This window comes from Bactrocera dorsalis, chromosome 4, assembly GCF_023373825.1.
Source record: "Bactrocera dorsalis isolate Fly_Bdor chromosome 4, ASM2337382v1, whole genome shotgun sequence".
NCBI lineage: Eukaryota > Metazoa > Arthropoda > Insecta > Diptera > Tephritidae > Bactrocera > Bactrocera dorsalis.
This window is the reverse complement of record NC_064306.1, coordinates 18,672,272-18,692,536: the sequence shown is the minus strand read 5'-3', so window position 1 is coordinate 18,692,536 and position 20,265 is coordinate 18,672,272. Positions and strand designations below refer to the sequence as shown.

General features: G+C 40.1%; 2 protein-coding genes and 2 long non-coding RNA genes across 7 annotated transcripts in view; 2 read left to right on the top strand and 2 right to left on the bottom strand.

The window, feature by feature from the left end:
* The window catches only part of LOC125778137 (uncharacterized), a 598,414-nt gene that overhangs the window by 463,515 nt on the left and 114,634 nt on the right, over positions 1-20,265 (bottom strand). The window lies entirely within an intron of this gene.
* LOC125778168 (uncharacterized) lies at positions 4,204-6,496 on the top strand. The gene is made up of 3 exons (XR_007422535.1): positions 4,204-5,754; positions 5,845-6,025; positions 6,101-6,496. It is a non-coding gene; the product is annotated as an uncharacterized LOC125778168 (long non-coding RNA).
* Positions 6,628-10,372, bottom strand: LOC125778160 (uncharacterized). Of its 3 annotated transcripts, none has more exons than XR_007422525.1 (3): positions 10,245-10,372; positions 7,276-7,939; positions 6,628-7,211 (listed from the first exon to the last, which is right to left on the bottom strand). It is a non-coding gene; the product is annotated as an uncharacterized LOC125778160 (long non-coding RNA). The 3 variants fall into 3 exon arrangements; XR_007422524.1 differs by lacking the exon at positions 10,245-10,372 and adding an exon at positions 7,993-9,306; XR_007422523.1 differs by lacking the exon at positions 10,245-10,372 and having other exon boundaries at positions 7,276-9,306.
* LOC105226807 (structural maintenance of chromosomes protein 3) overlaps positions 9,354-20,265 on the top strand; it is an 89,785-nt gene continuing 78,873 nt past the window's right edge. Inside the window, exons 1-2 of one of the 2 annotated variants that reach the window (XM_049454608.1) lie at positions 9,354-9,619; positions 9,671-9,785. In XM_049454608.1, the coding sequence (XP_049310565.1) occupies positions 9,605-9,619; positions 9,671-9,785 (130 nt within the window). In that variant the 5' untranslated portion in view covers positions 9,354-9,604. Of the gene's footprint in view, positions 9,620-9,670; positions 9,786-10,030; positions 10,668-20,265 lie in introns of those variants that run through there. The other variant, XM_049454609.1, reaches the window with a different exon arrangement.

The window sequence follows — 20,265 nt, the reverse complement described above, 5'->3', positions numbered from 1 at the left end:
ACGAAATATCTCCTGTCATCAAACAAAGAATCTTTACACTTCCAACTTGTCTCTCGCGTCTATCGACTATTGACATCGTCGGGTGTGTTTGACGTGGGTATCTGCTGACGACAGCCTTACCTCACGGCGCTCAAAAGCACCGGGATCAAATCAATGCGTTGATCAGCGGCCTGAGAATGCTAAACATTTTCAGTACCAATTGGCAGTGTGGAATGGACACACTAACCACATTTGTCGGATTCGAGACCATGCATTGGGTCGGGCACCCGGTTGCAATGCAACCCCACATACACCTGACAAAGTCAGTTCTTCCCGCATTTGGGTTTTATCCACAACCACCACGAAACTCCCCGAAGAGCCAGTCCCCATGAGCAGGTTGGAGTAAACTCCAAGGGCTCTTGGTCCCCGTGGTACCAGAATTAAGTCTTCGGTGACACCTGGTAGCCGAAGCGACTACCAGTTGAGCTTCCATACGGCTCTGGACTGATAGACAGGGGTTGGACCCCATACACACCACCACTCATACAAAATCTAACCCTAATTCCCGGGTAACCGCCTTCGCCGCTTAAACAACTCAGCCGCAATCGTCCCTAACTGTTCAGTATTCCGACTAAGGGAGATCACACTACTAACATCTAATCGTTCATCGGTCCAGCTAATCCCCATACCACCCAGATCATTTATGTCCGAGTACATTGGGCATTCTGCTAATAAATGCGACCAATCTTCTACGCCCGCTCCACAAAAACAACCCAACCTATCAGACAGGATCCTCTCTTGCAAAAATGTATTCAGAGGCTCATGCTCCGTAAGCAGAAAACGCAGACTCAGACAAAATCTGAAGTCTGGATTATTCTCAATGAGCCCAGTGTCCTGAATGTACTCGCAAGTCTTTCGGCCGTTAGGACTATTATCTCAAAGTTCTTGCCACCTACACTTAACCCTATCATTTAGAAGCGTCTTGCTCCCTAGATATCCCTCCCTCTCCACATCATCGTCGGAAATCCAGTCATTCCGCAGCAATGACGCACTCAAGCCACTTCTTAACCTGAATGCAACAACACGCTGTATGACAATCAGGTCAAGAGTAGGTGCACCTAACAAAATCTGCATAGCATCCGTTGACACAGTGCGACATACAGGCAAACAAGCAACCATCATACACCCCTGAATGGAAAGGAGTATACATACAGGCCACAAACAAGCTACTATATATGGTGCGGACAGCACGACGTCCGAGACCCCAATCAATCCTCAAAATGCGTCGTATTTTGTCTACATTCGCCAAATGTAACTCATGGTCAGCATCACATATGTGACGCAAGTCAATACACGGACAATTGGTGGTCGAATCGCTGACAATCTGCCCTTAAGCAGCATTGCCACCATTTTCTCACTCAATATGTCAACCCCTACACCTACACCCCAAGTTTTCACGATCTCTAAGAGATGTCCTCCCGCGCGAGAAGTCCTATGCCAAGGACAGATTTGTTGACATTATCCCTCACGACATTCTGAACATAAAACCATGCATTATCTATACTGCGTCTTTTCCTGAACCCAAACTGCCTATCCAACCACATACCCCGCGTTAGTTCCTGAAGCCGTTCCACCATGACCCTTTCCAGCACTTTTCCAAGTACTGGAAGGAGACTGATGCCCCGATAAGACCGAGGGTCGCTCCTGACCTTATCAGGGGACTTCAGGAGAGGAACAACCCTGGCACTTTTCCACTAGCGTGGAAAGTATCCCTCCCAGACGCACTTATTATAAATGGCCTCCAGGTATTCCGGAATGAACTTCCATAAGCTTTTACACATCTCTCCGTTCAAACCATCAAAACCTGGGGACCGTTTAGACCTAACCAGGTCAAAGGCGTACCCCAACTCCCCATCATCTAATGGAGGGACAGGCACCTCTTGTGCTTGAGGTACCTGAACCTCCGACCTTGGAAAGAGCACACCTAACAGAACACATGCACACTCTCTCCACGACGATTGCAGAGTGTCACCGACGCGAAGAGAGGAGTATTAGACCGTCGGGCGCGTTGAAAATTTCGCCTCAATCGCCTAACAGTCCTCCTATTCAAGGTTAACTCACGCGTCTAGCATTTAATCTTTTTTGTCATATAACTATCTCACCTACTAAGTACCCTATCATTTCTCCCCCAAACTACCAGATACAGAAGAGCAATTTACTCGTCCACCCCCAACTCTTCAAACTCTCTAAGTGGTATACTAGATACCGCTTCTCTAATCGAAAGTCCATATTGGTTCCAGTCAATAGCAATGGTACGCCATCGCACAGTGGGGTATAGGACCGCCAAAACGGAGATTAATTCAGGGAAGTCTTAATTTTTAAATATTATAACTTTTTATTATTGAATAAGCACAAATACATAAAAAAACTAGCATTTCATTTAGTTTAATGACTGTCGTCAGAGTTGCAAGCCTCTATTTCCTCAATATGTGCATCTAAAGTTTCATCATCACTATCATCAGATCGAACAGCACTTACTGAAATAGTTGGCGGAATAAGCAATTCTATTACCGGTTTTGGTAGGGCTTGAAATTTTTTTTTTGGTAATTTAATTTTGCTGCTAATGATCGGATCGGAGCTCAGTAGAAACCTGTTTAAAATGTCTTCATTTGATTTCTCACGGCTACATTTACGTGAAAAGTGCTCCCTATAGCATTTAAAGTCCTTGTTTCTAGCTTCTTGGGCTTCCTCTGAAAGTTGTCCGATTGGTAGAAGTGCATGCAATACAATTTCAGGGCCATGAATAAAATATTTGTGCAAAGTGGTAGGCATTTTATACCATGGATACATTTTAACATAATGTCTGGCAGTGTTGTGACAAAAATGTCTGAATTTCTCAGAATGTATTTCATGACCCGAAGAAACAGTTATTGGTATCACGTGCATTTTGTTGATCAGTTCTAAATCGATTTTAGTAATATCGGCAGAAACTTCAGCGTTTTCAAAGAATCTTCTGGCTGTATTACCATCGTTAGAATTTCCGAAGCCAGGCTTCGGTTGGTCGATAATCAATCCGGTTTGGCTCTAAATTCATTTTAAATGGGGGATTAGTAGAATCTATATTTTGTTTATCATTATCCGATGCAGATTTCCACTTTTTTATAGGTAATTTGTAAGACAAGTGTATGATACACTCAAAAAATCGAATCCATCCATGTAATATAGACAAACCAAATTCCAAAGTTTCTGTCTTAACAGGATTCGCTATCATTTTTTCAATAGAGTTAAACTCTTTAGAAGTGGAATTACAAATATAACACCTTTGGGATGATGTAGTTTCTGTGATTGCATTGCAAACTTTTCCGTCGATCATTACTAAGATTAGTTTATGGCTTACTTTTACGAACCTTTCTCCTTCTGGCACAACAGAGTTTACCAGACCGTTTGTTTCCTTGTCAACTCGTTCTTTTTCTCTTACCAATATACTCGCTCTCTCTTTGGTGAAATCAATTTTTAATGGTCTCCAGAATCGGGTAGATGACGGCCTAGGGTTTTGCCAAATGATTTTATCATTATATACTAATCTCAATGGAACAATGGACGTTATGACGACATGCGTTTTTTTTACAAAATTTAGCTTTATTTTTAACAGCTGTTTCCCAGAAAACTAGTTTTCGCACCTATGATAACGAAAGCGAAAACAAAACAAAAACTACAGCAACGGTTCTTCTCTCACTTTGGACGACATGCGTTTTTTTTTTACAAAATTTTTTAAAAATCGAATTGGCGCAACAACGCGCAAGATGTTTTTGTTTATTATATTAGTATAATTCCTAAGCTTTAAAAATAAATAAATTTCAGAACACGAAGTTGTCCGATACTATTTTAAAACTCTACATACTTCTCAATAATGGCTAAAATTTAGACCTTTTTCCATAAGTTATAAAAAATAGTTATACAGGGTAAATGTCGACTTGCAACTGCTTTTTTTGTTCGAAATTACCTGAAGTTGAAGGATCCATAATAATATTTGGCTTTTGAATGGCAAAAATACAAAAACTTGCACTTGAAAATACAAAAAATTCACTTTTTGCAAAAACGCGAAAAAATCGAAAAAAAAATTACGAAATTTGAGACAACACAAAAATTGAATTAAGCAACATATGTTATCGATTCCTTTGCCTAATGATGGAGAATTTTGTCTTCAACAATCGAGTATAAAACATTAATCGGAAATCTCAATTTTAATTTTTCAATTAATCTCCGTTTTGGTGGTCAAATACCCCAACGTGCATCGCCGTAATTTACTCTCATAAGGCGAGGGAGGGAATTGAGGAGTAACCATACTTGAATTTGAATCAAATTGTGATCACACAATCCCCACCCTCCCTTAACCGCCCATCTAACACTGAAAGCCCTACTTGCTGCCTGATTCATAAGCATTACGTAAATTTCGCTCACGCCTCCAAGCCCCGTATGTCCCCGTAACGGTCCTGAGTCGACCGATGTGGAGCTGTATCGATTCGCATCGTGGGTGTAACGGCAATCCTGTCCAGATGTCCAGTCAGCAAGACTGCCAAAAACACGTTGCTGCACTGGAACTGTGCGAAGCTTCCGCCAACAACAACAACGTGGATTGCCCGTATATTACATAGTAATAATAAAATTACTTACTAGTATTCACATCAATAATAATATCAACATCGAAATCCAACGCAGAATAACTCCGGCAAACAGGTGCTACTTCGGACTGAGTAAGCAATTAAGAAATAAAGTCTCTTATCGACGTACAAAAACCAAACTCTATATAGCACTCACGTTACGAGTTTTCGAGAGAAAAGCTCTGCGAAATATATATTTATGGTTCTTTGCGCATTGGCCACGACGAATATCGAATGGAACTATGAGCTGTATGAGATATACGACTACACTGACATAGTTCAGCGACCCGTTGGAAAGACCAGGTGGAAAAGGACCTAACTATGCTTGAAATCTCCAATTGGCGCCGCATTACGAAATGGAGGAACGACTGGCATGTTATAACCGCGTAAGCGGTGTCTACGCCAATAAAAAAGAATAGCCAGATTTCGATGTTTGTACTTGTATATGTATACGCCATATTTTAGTTTTACAATATGCTTGTAGGCAAAAGCATGCTCAGGGAGATGTAATGGTGTTTGCTTTAATGAATGAAGAGAGTTTGCCTATTGAAAGTGCGTTTGCGTTCATGAATGAAAATGTTGATATTGTGAATTTACTTGTAATGCTGCGTATGCTATTTGAGGAGAGTTTTGTAGAACAATGTTTTTAGTTTTTGTATGGACAATTCATACACACATATATACATATAGTGAAGCGCGCGCAATACAATAAACAATATTTCCCCAAAGTTATAGATTGAAATTCGAAATAGTGAAGGTGTACTTATGTACATATGCGCATGATATATATACATATCACACTTTGTTAGCTTTTGACAATTCACACGCCCGTCCGTAGTTGGCTTTCTTTATAATTTATGTTCTCTGGCAATCGGCCCTGTCGTAGAATCCGATTTTCTCGGTATCGCATTTCAATCCGACAGTTTTTTTCGAAGGGTGTCGCACAATCCGATCTTATCGATTTTCATGTTCGAAACGCATTTTTATAGGTTTAAGGTGTCGCGAATTCCGGGTTTGTAGGTTTTCTTATCGGAAACAAAACGATCAGACGATCGCCAACGTTTTTATTTTATGTGCCATATTTACACGATGTAGCTACTATTTCTTATAAAATGTAAGTATATACATATATTTTGTCCAAAGTGTAAAATGTAATTCACATTTGAATATTAACATACCATTGATACTATTTCAACATTTCCAGGGGAAAACATAAAAATAGAGGACAAAATGATGTACTGTTGCAGTTTATGGAGAAGTATCCCGACATCGCCAGAGGGTTTACCAAACGAGAAAAGGCGCTTGTGGACTCCCTTTGGCAACAATTAGCAGAGTCGCTTAACAGCGCAGGCCCGCCAATAAAGGATGTGAACGGTTGGAAGAAGGTAATCAACAATGCTTTCATACTCATGCTAGTGGGGATCCTATTCCATTTTCTAATTTTTTTCTCCTATTTTTAGATATGGACGGACTGGAAAAGCGAAGTGAAAAAGAAGTGGCCCGAGCCACTGGTGGAGGACCATTTTCTAAGTATACATTGAACCAAACGGAGGAAACCATTGTACGCATTTGTGGAATGGCTCAGAGTGTTGGAGGGGTTTCGGGACTATCATTTGGTCTCGAGGAAGAATATTTAATATCAAGCGATGACGATATCCCTTCAACTTCTGCGATACGTCCCCGTCTTGACACCTCTATCGCTCAAAAACCTACGCCAAAAGAAACAACAAATGAGCGGCTAAAAAGTTTCTTGAGTACGACAAAGGATGGAAGCAGGACATATCTAACAAAATGGATGCTATCCTCGAATTTCAAAAAATTAGGAGGGAGACAGACAAGGCTTTAGTCAGCGCGGTTAATAACCTAACACAGGAATTCAAAAAATCCAGCAAAATGCTTGAAGTATTACGCAAACATGAGGAGGAGGAGTATGATCCCTTGGAAGAGTATGACTGATTTAAAATACGTTAAAATAAAACTATTTACATATGTACAATGAATTCTATAATTTAATTAATTTAAGGATTTACGTATTTAAATAAACAATTTCATGTTGTGTGCCTTAACAAAAGAACAATAGATTTAAAGAGCGTTTGCTATTTCGTTTCGGATCCGTTGGCCCTCAGAATTTTCCTCGTAAACCTCTGTGGAAACGGTGATAGTTTCTATATTGGGGCATTCAATGTTATAGCACCGACAGATGTTGTGCAGTGCGTAACAAACATTGACAATTTTAACCACCTTTTGTGGGTTATATTGCAATGTACCTTGTAAGCATCGAAAGCGACTTTTTAAAAGGCCTATCGTTCTTTCACTCACATTGCCTGCCGAAGAATGAGCCCTGTTAAAAGTATTTTGCAGTGAGCCGTACTCAGGATCTCTGTATGGAGTTAATAAGAACGGTTCAATACCATATCCACTGTCTCCTAGTAACCTGGAAGTTCGATCGCCAATTTCGTACTCCCTAAGAAAGTGCTGTCGAACGGTGCTTATGCTCCAAACAAACGCATCATGACTGGGTCCAGGATACCTTGCATCTACTGCACGAATCGTCATATTACTGTCGCAAACCTTTGAAAGTAAACACATATACATTTAATAGTAACTTGGTGCATAAACTTGTTCTATTTCTTACAATCATAGGGTTCGTACTGAAGAATCCTTTTCTATGAAATTAGAGGTGTTCATCAGTGGAAGGCTTTATAACTTTAATATGTGTTCCATCGATGCAGCCAATGATGCCAGGAATTCTATATTTGTTATAAAAATAGTCTTTGGAGTGTTGTTTTTCACTGGCTCCCATTGCAAGTTGTATCAATTTGTAGAGAAACACCGTACTCGTGTGCGCAGTCAAACACTTATATATAATAATACAAAACTTTATTGTGAATATAAGAAAAATGTTACACTTATTCAACTTTACTGGATGTTCTCAAATATTTCGTTTATGTTGCTCACTCGCTGACGGTTGCTCGTTGACTGTGTCTTTGGTTGCTGCCACTTGCTTTATTTTATTTGACACTTGATGGGCAACAGAGTTGCCATCGCTTACACATTGATGACATATAGAATGTTCTAATGTTTTTATCACTCGTGTTAGCACTTCAGATATAGTGCTTCTTGCCATACTTATGTTTGCATCATTTCCCACTAATCGCTGATATGGGCCTTCGCCAAAAAAACGAAGCGTTGCAGCAAGTTGAAGCACTGCGGGAATCGTCGATGAACGTAAGCGTGGCTGAATTTTGTCCAATACCACAACAAAAGCTTCTTTGTTTAAGCGATATTGAGCAATAAATCTACAAATAAGTGAGTTATAAACACATAGCCATTGAAGTAAAGTTTTGTATACGTTGACTCCGGCATCTCGAGAGGGTTGCTCTTATCTCGTAATATTCGCCGCTTTAAACTGTGTTGCTGCTCCTCCTCCATCATAAGTAATATGGCGGGAAATGTTTAGTATCGCGCCGGTTTAGTATCGTTTATGGAGAAAAACAGGGGGGGCTATCCCCCCTCACGCCACCTTATTGGAAAGAGGAAGGATCGAACTTTTTAATAAACCCAAATCAGTGTTTTTGCTCATTTTTCCATACAAACTGAAAGCAATGCAACCCAGCCAACATTTTTATATGGACAAGAAATCAAAATAAAGAAAACCAAAATGTTTCAGTGCATTGTATATACACCGGGGTGTATCAGATTTTTTTTCGCATAGAACTCCTTTTTGGGTGGGCGGCCTTCGGGCGCGCTTTAAAAAAATAACCCTGGCCGGTCCAACACCGGCTATGCCGTCCACAGTATTTTAGCATTGAACACCTTTTCGCGTTCACTTCATACATTTATTGCTAACTGGGTTTAATTTATTTCCTTTTGTTCGTGCTTTCTCGGCAATTTGACAGTTCACATTAGGCAGTCATTTTGGTTTTTCGCATTATTGAACTCAATGCAGAAAAAGGTGTATTTTATTTAAAGATTTACAAAGAAATTAACAATAAAAAGTAATTAAAAACATTACTAGTGGTTTTTATAATTCATAAGTAATATATGTGCGTGAAAATGTATGCATAATTGGTTTGGTACAATGCACAACAGGTGAAAATACACTAGCATATATTGAGAAATTTGCAAAAATTAGCATTTTTTAAAGTGAATTTTTTGGAAAAATTTGTGAACCGATTTTTATAAAATATGTTTTAAAATAAAGTTCGATAATTTAAGCATACAGGCCTGTTTAAAATTTTCAATTTGGTTCTCTCGTTTAGGTACAGTGAGCGAAAATTAACCGGCGCGATACTAAACCCAACCCAATATGCCAATTGCAGCTGCCATAATATATTTAAGTTATTTTCTTTGAATTTTCACAAAACAGTTCAAATATTATAAAAATGCTCAATTTTTTACAAATAAGCGTAAATTTAATTTAACACATCAATGGAACAGCTGATTCGAATATCGGTTTTGCTCATGTTCGAAAAAAGCTTATTCCGATAGCATTTCGCGACACCAAATGAAACCGATATCGGTTTTAATTCCCGGCAAAAACCAATTCCAAGTCGGATTCTACGACAGGGCCGAATAGCAGCAGATTTAACAGTTAGTATGCCATAAATTTTTGCCTGTCGAGATGCCCCGTTAACGAAACAGCATTGTTTGACGAAATTCCTCCTTCGACCTTCCCTGTAATTTATGTTCTCTGGTAAATTTCCCTTGCGCACATACCGATCGTATGTAAGGCGTGTGTGGTTATCAGGATATTTATTTAGGGACTATATCGCACCATAAGCAATATGCAGTCATTTTAGGAATATTACAGCAATAAAATTATCGAAACAGCACTTATTGCCTGTCGAAGTTCCCGTTATTTAGATCAAATTTTTCAATTGCAATCTGGTGGTAATTTTATATCGATGTGTTTCACACAGGCAAATATCTACAACTGTTGAAGTGTAAACAATAATATTAAAATGCATATTAAGCAGGTAAGATGTTATTATATGAAAAGAAAAAGTTTTTCAATTTCGTTATTACAGATTATAATACAAGGATTTAAAAGTTACAAAGACCAAACAGTGGTCGAGCCCTTTGACAAGAGACATAATGTGGTTGTTGGAAGGAACGGTTCTGGAAAAAGTAATTTTTTTTACGGTAAGAAAATTAAAGCTATACGTAACATGTACATAAGTATATGAGGTTGTCATTGTTTTGAATGCAGGTATTTAATTTTCTTAAACTTAGAAATATTAATAACTTATATTATTAACTTAATCGAAAACAAGCATGAAAGTTCTAAAATTTGGCTGTACAAAAAGTTTTAATTTTCTCACTTTCTGAAGCGCAAGGAAGAACAATATGGAGTTTGCATGACTGCGATTTAGAATAGCATCCCCGATTTCGGGGATAAAATGGGCATGTACGGATGGAGGAGGTCCTCTAGATCAAGAATATATATACATATAGCTTAATTATGGTTTTCGAGATATTTGCATTTAAAGTTCAAAAATTCAATTATTTAAACGCGTGTTGCTCCGATGTATTATAAAATAAATATTACACTTAAATTTTTAACTTTTATGTCCACTAACACTTCACTAATATGATTCTAACCATTTATTTTATATTATATAGTGCAGAAATAACTTTTATTCAATATTTAACTTTTGTTCAATTATTTTGTTCACAAAATAACAAAAGGGTTGCATTATAATGTAGAAAGGATCTCAACGCAAAAGAACTGATCACGCCCGGGGTATTTTTTTTTTTTTTTGAAGCGCGGCCTAGGGGCCTTTGGTAAGTAAAACTGTTTTTTGGCGTTGGCGGCCTGGCCGATCAAAAATCATGACGTATCAAGAAAACGGGCAATGATTTATGTATTTGGGGTATAATCTTATTTTTTATTCATTTTTATTCGTTTGATAAATGTGTTGTTATGGCAACACTTATTATCTGTCAACACGGAATACTTTTGTTATTGTGCATGGAATGAAATTTGTGTAAAATATAAAACGCTTATTTTTATCAAATGACTAAGTAATTACTGAAAAATAAATATGTAGAAACAATGTAGTGTAGTATAAGTGCATAAAAAGTGCATAATATGAAATAAATAATTACTAGAAATCGAGAAATTGCAAGATAAAATTTGCAAAATTTTCAACTTTAAATGCAAATATCTAGAAAACTATAAGTTTGCGGCGGCAACAAATATATATTTTCTTAATTTGGAGCATCAGCCCTATTCAACCATTTCACTTTTTACCCCTTAAATCGTGGGATGGTATACTAAAGTTTTCCCTTGGTTGCTTAGGCATTGGTCCTATTTTGTAAAGATACATATTAATTTACTTATATATATGAACATTTCAATTCTAAATTAATTTTAATAGTATAGGAGATAGATGTTTGCTTATATCTTCGTAGTTCGTTGCTATAACGGTATGCAAATCCAAATTTTGCGATGTGTCGCTGTAGCAGTTTATTAGGTGTTGCATGGTCAGGGTATGCTTACAGTTCATGAAAAGTGGTGGTGATTCTTTTCAAAGTAGATATCCGTGCGTTAGGTTTGTATGGTTTTGTGCAATTTGAAGCACATCTGTTGTAATTCCAGTAGAAGATTTAAATGTGTTAATGTAACAAGAGGTGGGATTGTCCGTAAAAGCTCTTACTGTTCGCCAATCCTTTTGTATTGGAGTGTTTGGGCTGATATGAGTCGTAAATTGTTCAAAAGAACTAGTTTTTGTCTCTTTTACTTTTTTGCTAAAAAGAGCATTACATTTCTTATAATTGGGCTTCGTTCGCCAAATTCAAGTCTCCGGGCGCAGACGGCATCTCTCCGGCGCTTTAGCAGATCCTACTGCCACAACTTGTACAGCTGATGAGAGATAGGGCGCTGGCGTATATCCCTGAACCCTGGAGGACAGCAAAGGTGATCTTTATACCGAAAGTGGGAAGGAAAGACTATTCGCTGGCTAAATCCTTTAGACCAATCAATCTAACCTCATTCCTACTAAAAAGTATGGAAAAGATCTTGACCAGGATAATAAGATCGAAGGCTCTCGGAACTGCACCCCTGCATGCAAATCAGCATGCGTACAGAGCAGGCAGATCGACGAACACTGCCCTGAACAAGTTAACCTCGGAGATACAGAGCTCGCTGGATACGGAAGAGGTGACGTTATGCGCCTTCCTAGACATCGAAGGTGCCTTTGGTAACGCGTCCCACGGGCACTGGAGAAAAGAAATGTGGCACCTACAGTGCGCAGGTGGATAGAGGCAGAACTGCGCACCAGAATAGCTGAAACCAAAGCAGGAGGCACCACAATCCGTCTCGGAACTACAAAGGGCTGCCCACAGGGAGGAGTGCTATCACCCCTGTTGTGGAGCCTAGTCGTGGACGAACTACTTGTGCTGCTAACAAACAATCAAATCCGCCGACAAGGTTATGCGGACGACATTGTTATCATAGCCAGAGGAAAATTTGTGAGTACTCTCTGCGATATCGTACAAAGGGGACTAGGCCTAGCAAAGGGTTGTTGCAACAGTGTTGGACTAAACATCAACCCTTTGAAGACGACCATCGTCCCATTTACGAGGCGCAGGTCTCTGCCTGGCCTGAGAAACTTAACACTCGGAGGCAGAGAGATAGAGATGACAACCATGGTCAAATAGCTAGGTCTCACGCTGGATTCCACGCTAAAATGGAAGCAGCACATTGATCAAAGCTATAAAGGCACTGATGGTGTGCAACTGGCTGGTAGATCCTAGGGGTGTAAACCAAGGATTATCAGATGGCTGTACACTGATAGTGCGACCAATTATCACGGATCGGTGGTTTGGGCACCGAAAGCAGTGCAAACGACGATAGCACTCAAACTATCGAAACTGCAAAGGCTGGCATGCGTCTGTATGACAGGAGCTATGTGCATCTGTCCGACAGCTGCACTTGAGGCCCTGCTGGAGCTCATCCCGCTACACCTTGTAATTGGTCAAGTCGCCAAGCACACTCTGCTTCAAATGACAGCAGAGGGGACTGCCAAAGGTAAAATAATCTCGTCCCAACGCATGGAAGAGCTAAGCGGCGTCATACCACTGGCTCTTCTTCCAAGGGACAGCATTAGCAAAAAGGTGAACTTCACTAAGAAGTTTAAGATTACTATCGGCAGCAAGGCCGAATGGAGCGACTCCACTCTCGAGTTGCTACTCAGGGATAGCTCGATCAGGTGGTACACCGACGGCTCGAAAACTTCGGAGGGAATTGGCGCAGGGGTCGCAGGACCACGCACAAAACTCTCCATACCTATGGGTAAGTTTCCGAGCATATTCCAAGCGTAGGTATTTGCTATAAGTCGGTGCGTAGTGTTAAACCTCCAACGCGGCTATCGCGCATATAGCTATACTAAGCGATAGCCAAGCGGCACTCAAGGCGATCTCGTCATACGAGTTAAAATCGCTATAGGTGCAGGAGTGTATAGACCGGCTGAATAATCTGGCAGAATGCAACCAAGTGCACCTTATTTGGGTGCCAGGCCACAGAGGCATCGCCGGAAATAAACTGGCCGATGAGCTTGCCCGCTCTGCAGCATCCACCAGCATGGTAGGACCGGAACCTTTCATAGCGGTAGGTCCCCACACCATAAAGGAACAGTTCCGTAAGGATGAAGCAGTGGGTAGGGAGAGACATTGGCAACACCTTCCAGGCTTGCGGCACGCAAAGTTACTAAGGAATGGTTATAACCTCAAAAGGTTTAAATTTATAATCAATCTCCCAAGAGATAAAGTCAGGAACTGGTCGCCTTCTACACCAGCCATTGCAAACTCAAGAAGCACTTTCGGCCCAGCTTCTTGTGCAAATTGCCGGTTCTGCGACTTGGAACCCGAAACTCTAGAACCCCTGCTAATGGATTGCACAGCAATCTGTAGGCGCAGGACTAAGGCCCTTGGATCCATGTTTCTAGATAGGGATCACATCGCCTCACTAGCCCCTAGCAGTATATTGGAATTCATCCATTTGCTGGGGCTAGTTGTGAGACGCTATGAGTGAGGAGAGTGCACAATAGACCCTAGGTCGCGGTGCAATCATTCATTTATTTATCTTTATCTTTTTATAATTGGGCAGATTCTGTAAAGTTAAGTTGTTTTTTAGAGCATGCCAGTATTTAATTTTCTCGTTTCTAAGTTCTTGCAGCTCTTTTGTCCACCAACAGGTATTACGTCTCTTCTTGTATGGTTTAGATTGCGGAATAATTACATTGTTAGCCGCCTCTTTATTAATGTTATCAGTATTCGGGTATCGGTCTACGTCTATTTCTAATCTCTTAGAAAAAAGAGGCCAGTTTGTGTTTGCCGTTTAGTACCCAGGGTTGTGGATATAACTCGCATAATTTGCCCTATAACTGAGTATTATTGGACTATGATCACTACCGGACATATCGTCCACTGTGTCCTAATTCATCTCTATTCTATTTCTATAAAAATAAGTCTTGTGGCCACTCATTCTCTGCTCTGAATAGCGCAGTTCCCTTCAAACATTTATAATTTGGGCAATTATGGACAGTACCACCATATCTCTTCGCCGGCAGCGTTTCCTATCCTCTTCATCTACTTTGAAGTTGGATTTCCGTAATCATGTGCGACATTTCCGATAAAAATGTCCAATTCTATCGCATTTCCTGCATTTCATATTTCTGGCGGGACACTCCATACTATTTTCACGATGTCCCTTTTTATCAAATCTTCCACACTCGCTGTCTATGCTTTGCTGTACAATTTTGTTGATGATGCTTGGATTAGCTTGGAGAGTCATAGACTGTGTTTGTTGACTTGTTCATCAATACTATATGCATTTATGACCTCACTAAAGTTAGGTCTTTTCAAGTAACTTTTTATTTAAATCTAACGGTGCTCAGACATCGATGACTATCATTTCAATCTGTTCTTTGGTATCGCCAAATGAACATTTTGCCATCTGACGGCGTAATCTCATCAAAAACTTCGTAAAACATTCTCCTTCCAGCGGTATTATAGAACGAAACAAGTGCCTTTCAAAAGCGGAATTCCGTTGTGGCGAAAAATACTCATTGAGTTATCAATGGTGTAAGCACGTCTTCGCTTGCTCGTCATATGGTATTGAAGCACCACTGTCTGTAGCTGGGATCATAAAGAAAAATACATGAATTACTTTTCCCTTGTGTCCAACGTTATTTCATTTGTTTAATTATGGATTTGTTATTTAATATTTTATAGCTTAACCATAATTTTTTATTACTTCACTGCATCTATTTGGCATAGAAGCTATAATGTTGTTAATAACTACTTGTGGAATGCTTAACCAGGCTTGTTTTTCAGCTTCGAACAATTTGTTTTTATCTCCATTCACTCCTTCTCTGTCTATCTTTCTATTTGTTATATACCAAAGATTTTCAAAAGGATTGAAGGATCCGGCGATTGAGCTTGCCACTTTAGGTCATTAATATTTTGAACTACGAACCGATTTGCCACTGGTTTCGACGTGGGCTTTGGGTCGTGTCATGTTGAAACGACCATGAAAGTGGCATATACCACTTGGCATGGGGAAGCATCACGTTCTCAAAAATATTCTTGAATATCAGTCGATCCATATTGCAATGGATTCGATGAAGAGGTTAAACGCCAAGCCCGGAAAAACATCCGCATTCCATAATGCCACCTCCAAGATTATTATCCGAGCCTTGGCATTATTGGGGATCTGACCTCTTATTTTTGGTTGGCGAACTCTTCTCATTCCGTCTGAATTTTTCAAATTAAATTTTGATTCATCAGAGAAAAGTATTGTTTTCCTTTGTTTCACTGGTCAGTTGATGTGTTCCCGAGTAAATTGTAATCTTCTTTGTCGATTTTTTCTTGATATAAAAGGATTTTTAGTTGTCCCATAACTTATTAGCCCACCTGCACACGCTCTTCTTTGTACAGTATGGCTTGAACTTTCAAATTGAAAGCTTTAACCCCGCTCGCTGCCAACATATAAGGAAACTGTATTGACTACCAAATAATACACAGTATAGTTTCAGTATTTTCATATATTCAATGTATCAGTATTGTGTAATATAATATATAATAGCGTATGTATTCACTGCGCACTCGATGACCCTCGTTATTACTCTACTCGCTCCTCGCTCGTTTTCCATTCGCATCGGTGGTGCTGCCAGTTGTCATCACTCACTAGGGTTGCCACATCCCTCCTATTTTTTTTAGCTTCAACTTAATCCCTTCTTGCTGAGCTGATGGTTGGTCGCCGGTGAACACGTTTGTAGGTGGTGATGTGACCTTAGCCGCTGACTCAGGACGTAGTGACCCTTGTGACGTTCCTGTCTCCTCCGCGCCTGAATTTCTGGATAGTGTTGAATGTTGTTCAATTAGTGGATGTAACAATGTTCCTGGTGCTTTCTCTGACTCACTGGCTGGTTGTTGGTTAGCGGAGGGAATTTTCTTAACATGGCTGATGTTCCTCCGCAGCACCTTACCATCGCTTAAAGCTGTACCTCATCGCCTTGCCTTTTAACCACAACGTATTCGGTTGCATTGAAATTTGGTGTTAACTTGTGCGGGAATATAACGTTTTTCAAAAGCACAATATCCCCAACTCCTATGTCCGAGCTTTTCGCCCTTCTGGCTGCATCAGCCTTCTCTTTCCCCTTATGTTTATTTATGCAGTCCAAGTCTCTTGCCGACGAATCACCGATTTCTTGTGTTAGATCACGTATGTCTGGGATCTTGTCACGAATGTTCCGATTGAACATTAATTCCGTTGGTGTAGCCCCGGTTGTGCTGTGAGGTGTCACAATGTACATCATTAAGTATTTCTGTATCTCTGACTTATAGTTCACCTTGTTAGAGTGGGCAATTTTCAAACGCTTTACTAGTGATAGATTTATATTCTCGACCTCTCCGTTAGCTTGAGGCCAGTACGGCGGTGTTGTGACTAGCTCGATGTTATTTTCTCTACAGAATTCTTTAAACTCATTGCTCACATATTGCCTCCCATTGTCAGTACGCAAGGATTTAGGTAACCCTAGTCTAGAGAAGATGTCTTTCATTGATTTTATAACAGCTTCGGAACTTATTTTCCTTAAGAACACAACCTCTTGAAAGCGCGAGAAATAGTCGTTCAATACGAGTACATATTCGCCATTGGGAAGAGGACCTAATAAATCCGTTGGCACAAATTGCCATGGTCCGTCGGGGAATCTGTGTCTTTGCATTGGGGTTGGATTGTTTGGTAGTGATACCAGCAAGCAGTCTCGGCAATTTTTTTACAAAACGTTCGACCTCTCTGTCAATCAGGGGCCACCAAACCTTTGCTCTTAGTCGTCTTTTCATCGCCGACTCCCCTGGGTGCCCTTCGTGTGCAAGTTCCAGTACTCTTTGCCGTAGAGATTCGGGAATCACAATGCGTCTCCCACGCAGGAGTATATTGCCTAGCACCGAAAGTTCTAGTCGGAACGGATAATATATATTGGATGTTCCCGAGCTCCACGAGTTGTTACTTATGTGAGTGATTGCATCAGATATATGATCATCCCCTGTACTTTTTTTATCTATGACGGTTACTGTAAGAGTTGCTGGCACGGAACTACACACGATTTGGAAAACATTATCTTCACAGTTGCTGTCGAATATGTCACTACTTGAAAACGGGTCCGCAATGTTTTCCCTTCCAGCACGATAAATAACTTTAAATTTGAAAGCTTGTAGTCGTAGAAGCCAACGTTCAATTGTGGCAGGTGGCTTGGATGTCGGTTTAAAAATAGCTTCAAGGGGTTTGTGGTCTGTGACCAATTCGAATTGTAATCCTGCTAAATAATAATAAAATTTCTCTACTGCCCACACTAAAGCCAAGCTTTCTTGCTCTGTTTGCGAATATCTTTTTTCAACGTCTGAGAGAATTGAATTGAATTAAGACTGCTCCTAAGGCTATTGGGCTGGCATCAGCTATTACGCGCGTTCTGTTCTTTGGATGGAAGAATGCTAAGTTGGGTATTTTCGCTAGATAAGTTTTTAGCTTTTTAAATGCCTGTTCTTGATTGTGACTCCAGATGAAAGTGCTACTTGATTTTAGGAGACTCCTCAAAGGCTCAGTAATATCAGCTAATTTTGGTATAAATTTCCCTATGTACGTAACTAGGCCTAGGAAACTTCTTACCTCGTCTTTGGTTTTTGGAGCTCGAAATTCCCCGATTAATTTTACTTTCTCTGGATCGGCAGTGAACCCCTGTTCCGATAACATGTGCCCCAGAAACTTTAGCTCCTTCACTTTCTAGGCGCATTTACCTGTGTTTAGTACGACACCATTCGCATTAAATATTCGCATAACGTCCCTTACTGCTTCGTCATGTTCTTGTTCCGAGCTTCCGAATATGATGACATCGTCGATATAATTGAGAACGTTCTTGCAAGGTGATAACAACTCTTCCACTATGCGTTGGAAAATCTCAGGTGCCGAATTTACCCCGAACATTAACCTTTTGTACCGGAATAGCCCTTTGTGTGTGATAAACGTCGTTATTTCTCGGCTGGCCTCATCGAGACGATTTGATGGTATGCGTTTTTTAAATCCAGCCTCGAGAAAAATTTTGCATGTCTTAGTTTTGTCATGAAGGAGTCGAAGGTGGGTAAAGGGTAGTTTTCACGTAGTATGGCCTCATTTGCGCGCCTCATATCAATGCATAGCCTCACGTCCCCATTAGGTTTAAATACTATGACCACCGGCGATATCCACGAGCTTGGCCCTGGAACTCGCTCGATTATGTCTTGGTGTAATGCTTCATCAATCTTTTCCGCCACTTTCGTCTCTAATGCAATCGGAATGCGTCTTATTGGTTGCTGGACTGGCCGGATACTACAATCTATTGCTAAACTAACTTTAATGTTTTTAATTTTTGGAAATGGCTCTTTATTTTCAATTCGATGGACATTTAACCCTACTCTCAAAACATTAAGTTTTACTGCTGAGTCCCGCCCTAAGAGTGATTGACTTCCCTTTTCAATAACATAAAAGGTAGCAATCAGTTCTGTATGAGCTGAAGCGATTGGCGCGTCAAATACCTGCAACACTTTCAAAAGCTTATCCGCGGCATACGCTTTGAATTGATTTGGAGAGTGGGACCGGATGTTCCACACTACGGCCTGTCCGTTTCGTAACTCCGACCAATCTCCTTCACTTATTAAATTAAATCGGGACCCAGAATCTATTACCATGTCAATCGTTCGGCCACCAACAGAGCATCTAATCCTCTCATCGCTCATATCATCATCAATTTTAAAACAGTCGAACTCCCGCATTTCTTCAGATCTCATCTCACCCTCATCATTTATGCAGCGCACTCTAGATGCTGCCATGCGCCGCAGTTTCAGGTTTTCATAACTACCACTTCCGTGCCCACGTTTGACCCTTTTTGTTTTACATCTCACTGCAAAATGACCCTGTAGCATACATTTACTGCATTTAGCATTCTTAGCCGGGCAGTTAAAGTCATTACTCGTATGCCCTTTACGCCCGCATCTATCGCATTCAGCAGTATCAAACTTAGTTTTGTTAGCGATTTTGTTTACGTTTAGTGGCACTACGTCAGAAACCATTGTTGTCGTTTGGCTTTTTATTGATTCGTGTATCTGACACATTTCAACCACCTGCCTTAAATCATGTTCTTTTTCCAGGAGTCGTTTTTTCAAATCTATTGGTGCCCACACATCGATGAGTTTATTTTTTATATTCGTTTCTATAACTTCTTTCTCGGTCTTACCGAATTGACATTTAGCAGCTTGACCTCTTAGTTTTAAAATGAATTTATTTAGGGTTTCCCCTTCCATTGGTTTCAGGGACCTAAATAGATGTCGTTCGAACGTCGAGTTCCTCTTTGGAGAGAAATGTTGTGTCAATTTACCCACGAGCACCTCATATGGATCTACACCTTCTTTTCCTTCTACCAGCGCGTCTGGGATATTATACGCGACTTCTTGTAATTGAGCGCCGCCAAGGTGTAGCAGTTTACTTCTTTTCTTAGACGCAGTGGTAATGTCTTCTGCTTCTAAGTACAGCGTAAACGATCGAAGCCATTTTTCCCACTCTGTCCGGATTATCGACTTGTCCATCACGTCGCATAGAAATGGTGCCACACTGGGATTCATCATTTTCTTAGTATAATTATGCCTTTATGTTTGTATGTATATGCAATTTAATGCCAAATTTTCTCTCTTCTCAAATTTCTTCACCTTGCAATTTAATGCCTATGCAATTTAACGCCGAATTTTCTCTTTATTATTTAGATTCTCTTCAACTGGCAATTTAATGCCTATGCAATTCAATGCCGAATTTTCTCTTTTCTCAAATTTCTTCAACTTGCAATTTAACCCTTGTGTTGCTACCCAAAAAAAATCACACTGTCTGCCGCCCAGGGTACCCGGGTACCCGTACGCAAATTCGTGCGTATAAGTGTGTTATACGTAAAAATAATTGAGTGCATTCTATCAGGATCTCTTTATTGACATCTGAGAAAGGTATTTCTACTTGAATGTACTATATAAATTATGTACAGACACCTTCATAGTCCTAAATCAAGAATAAAACGCGCGCTGCTCTAACGTAAATTTCTTG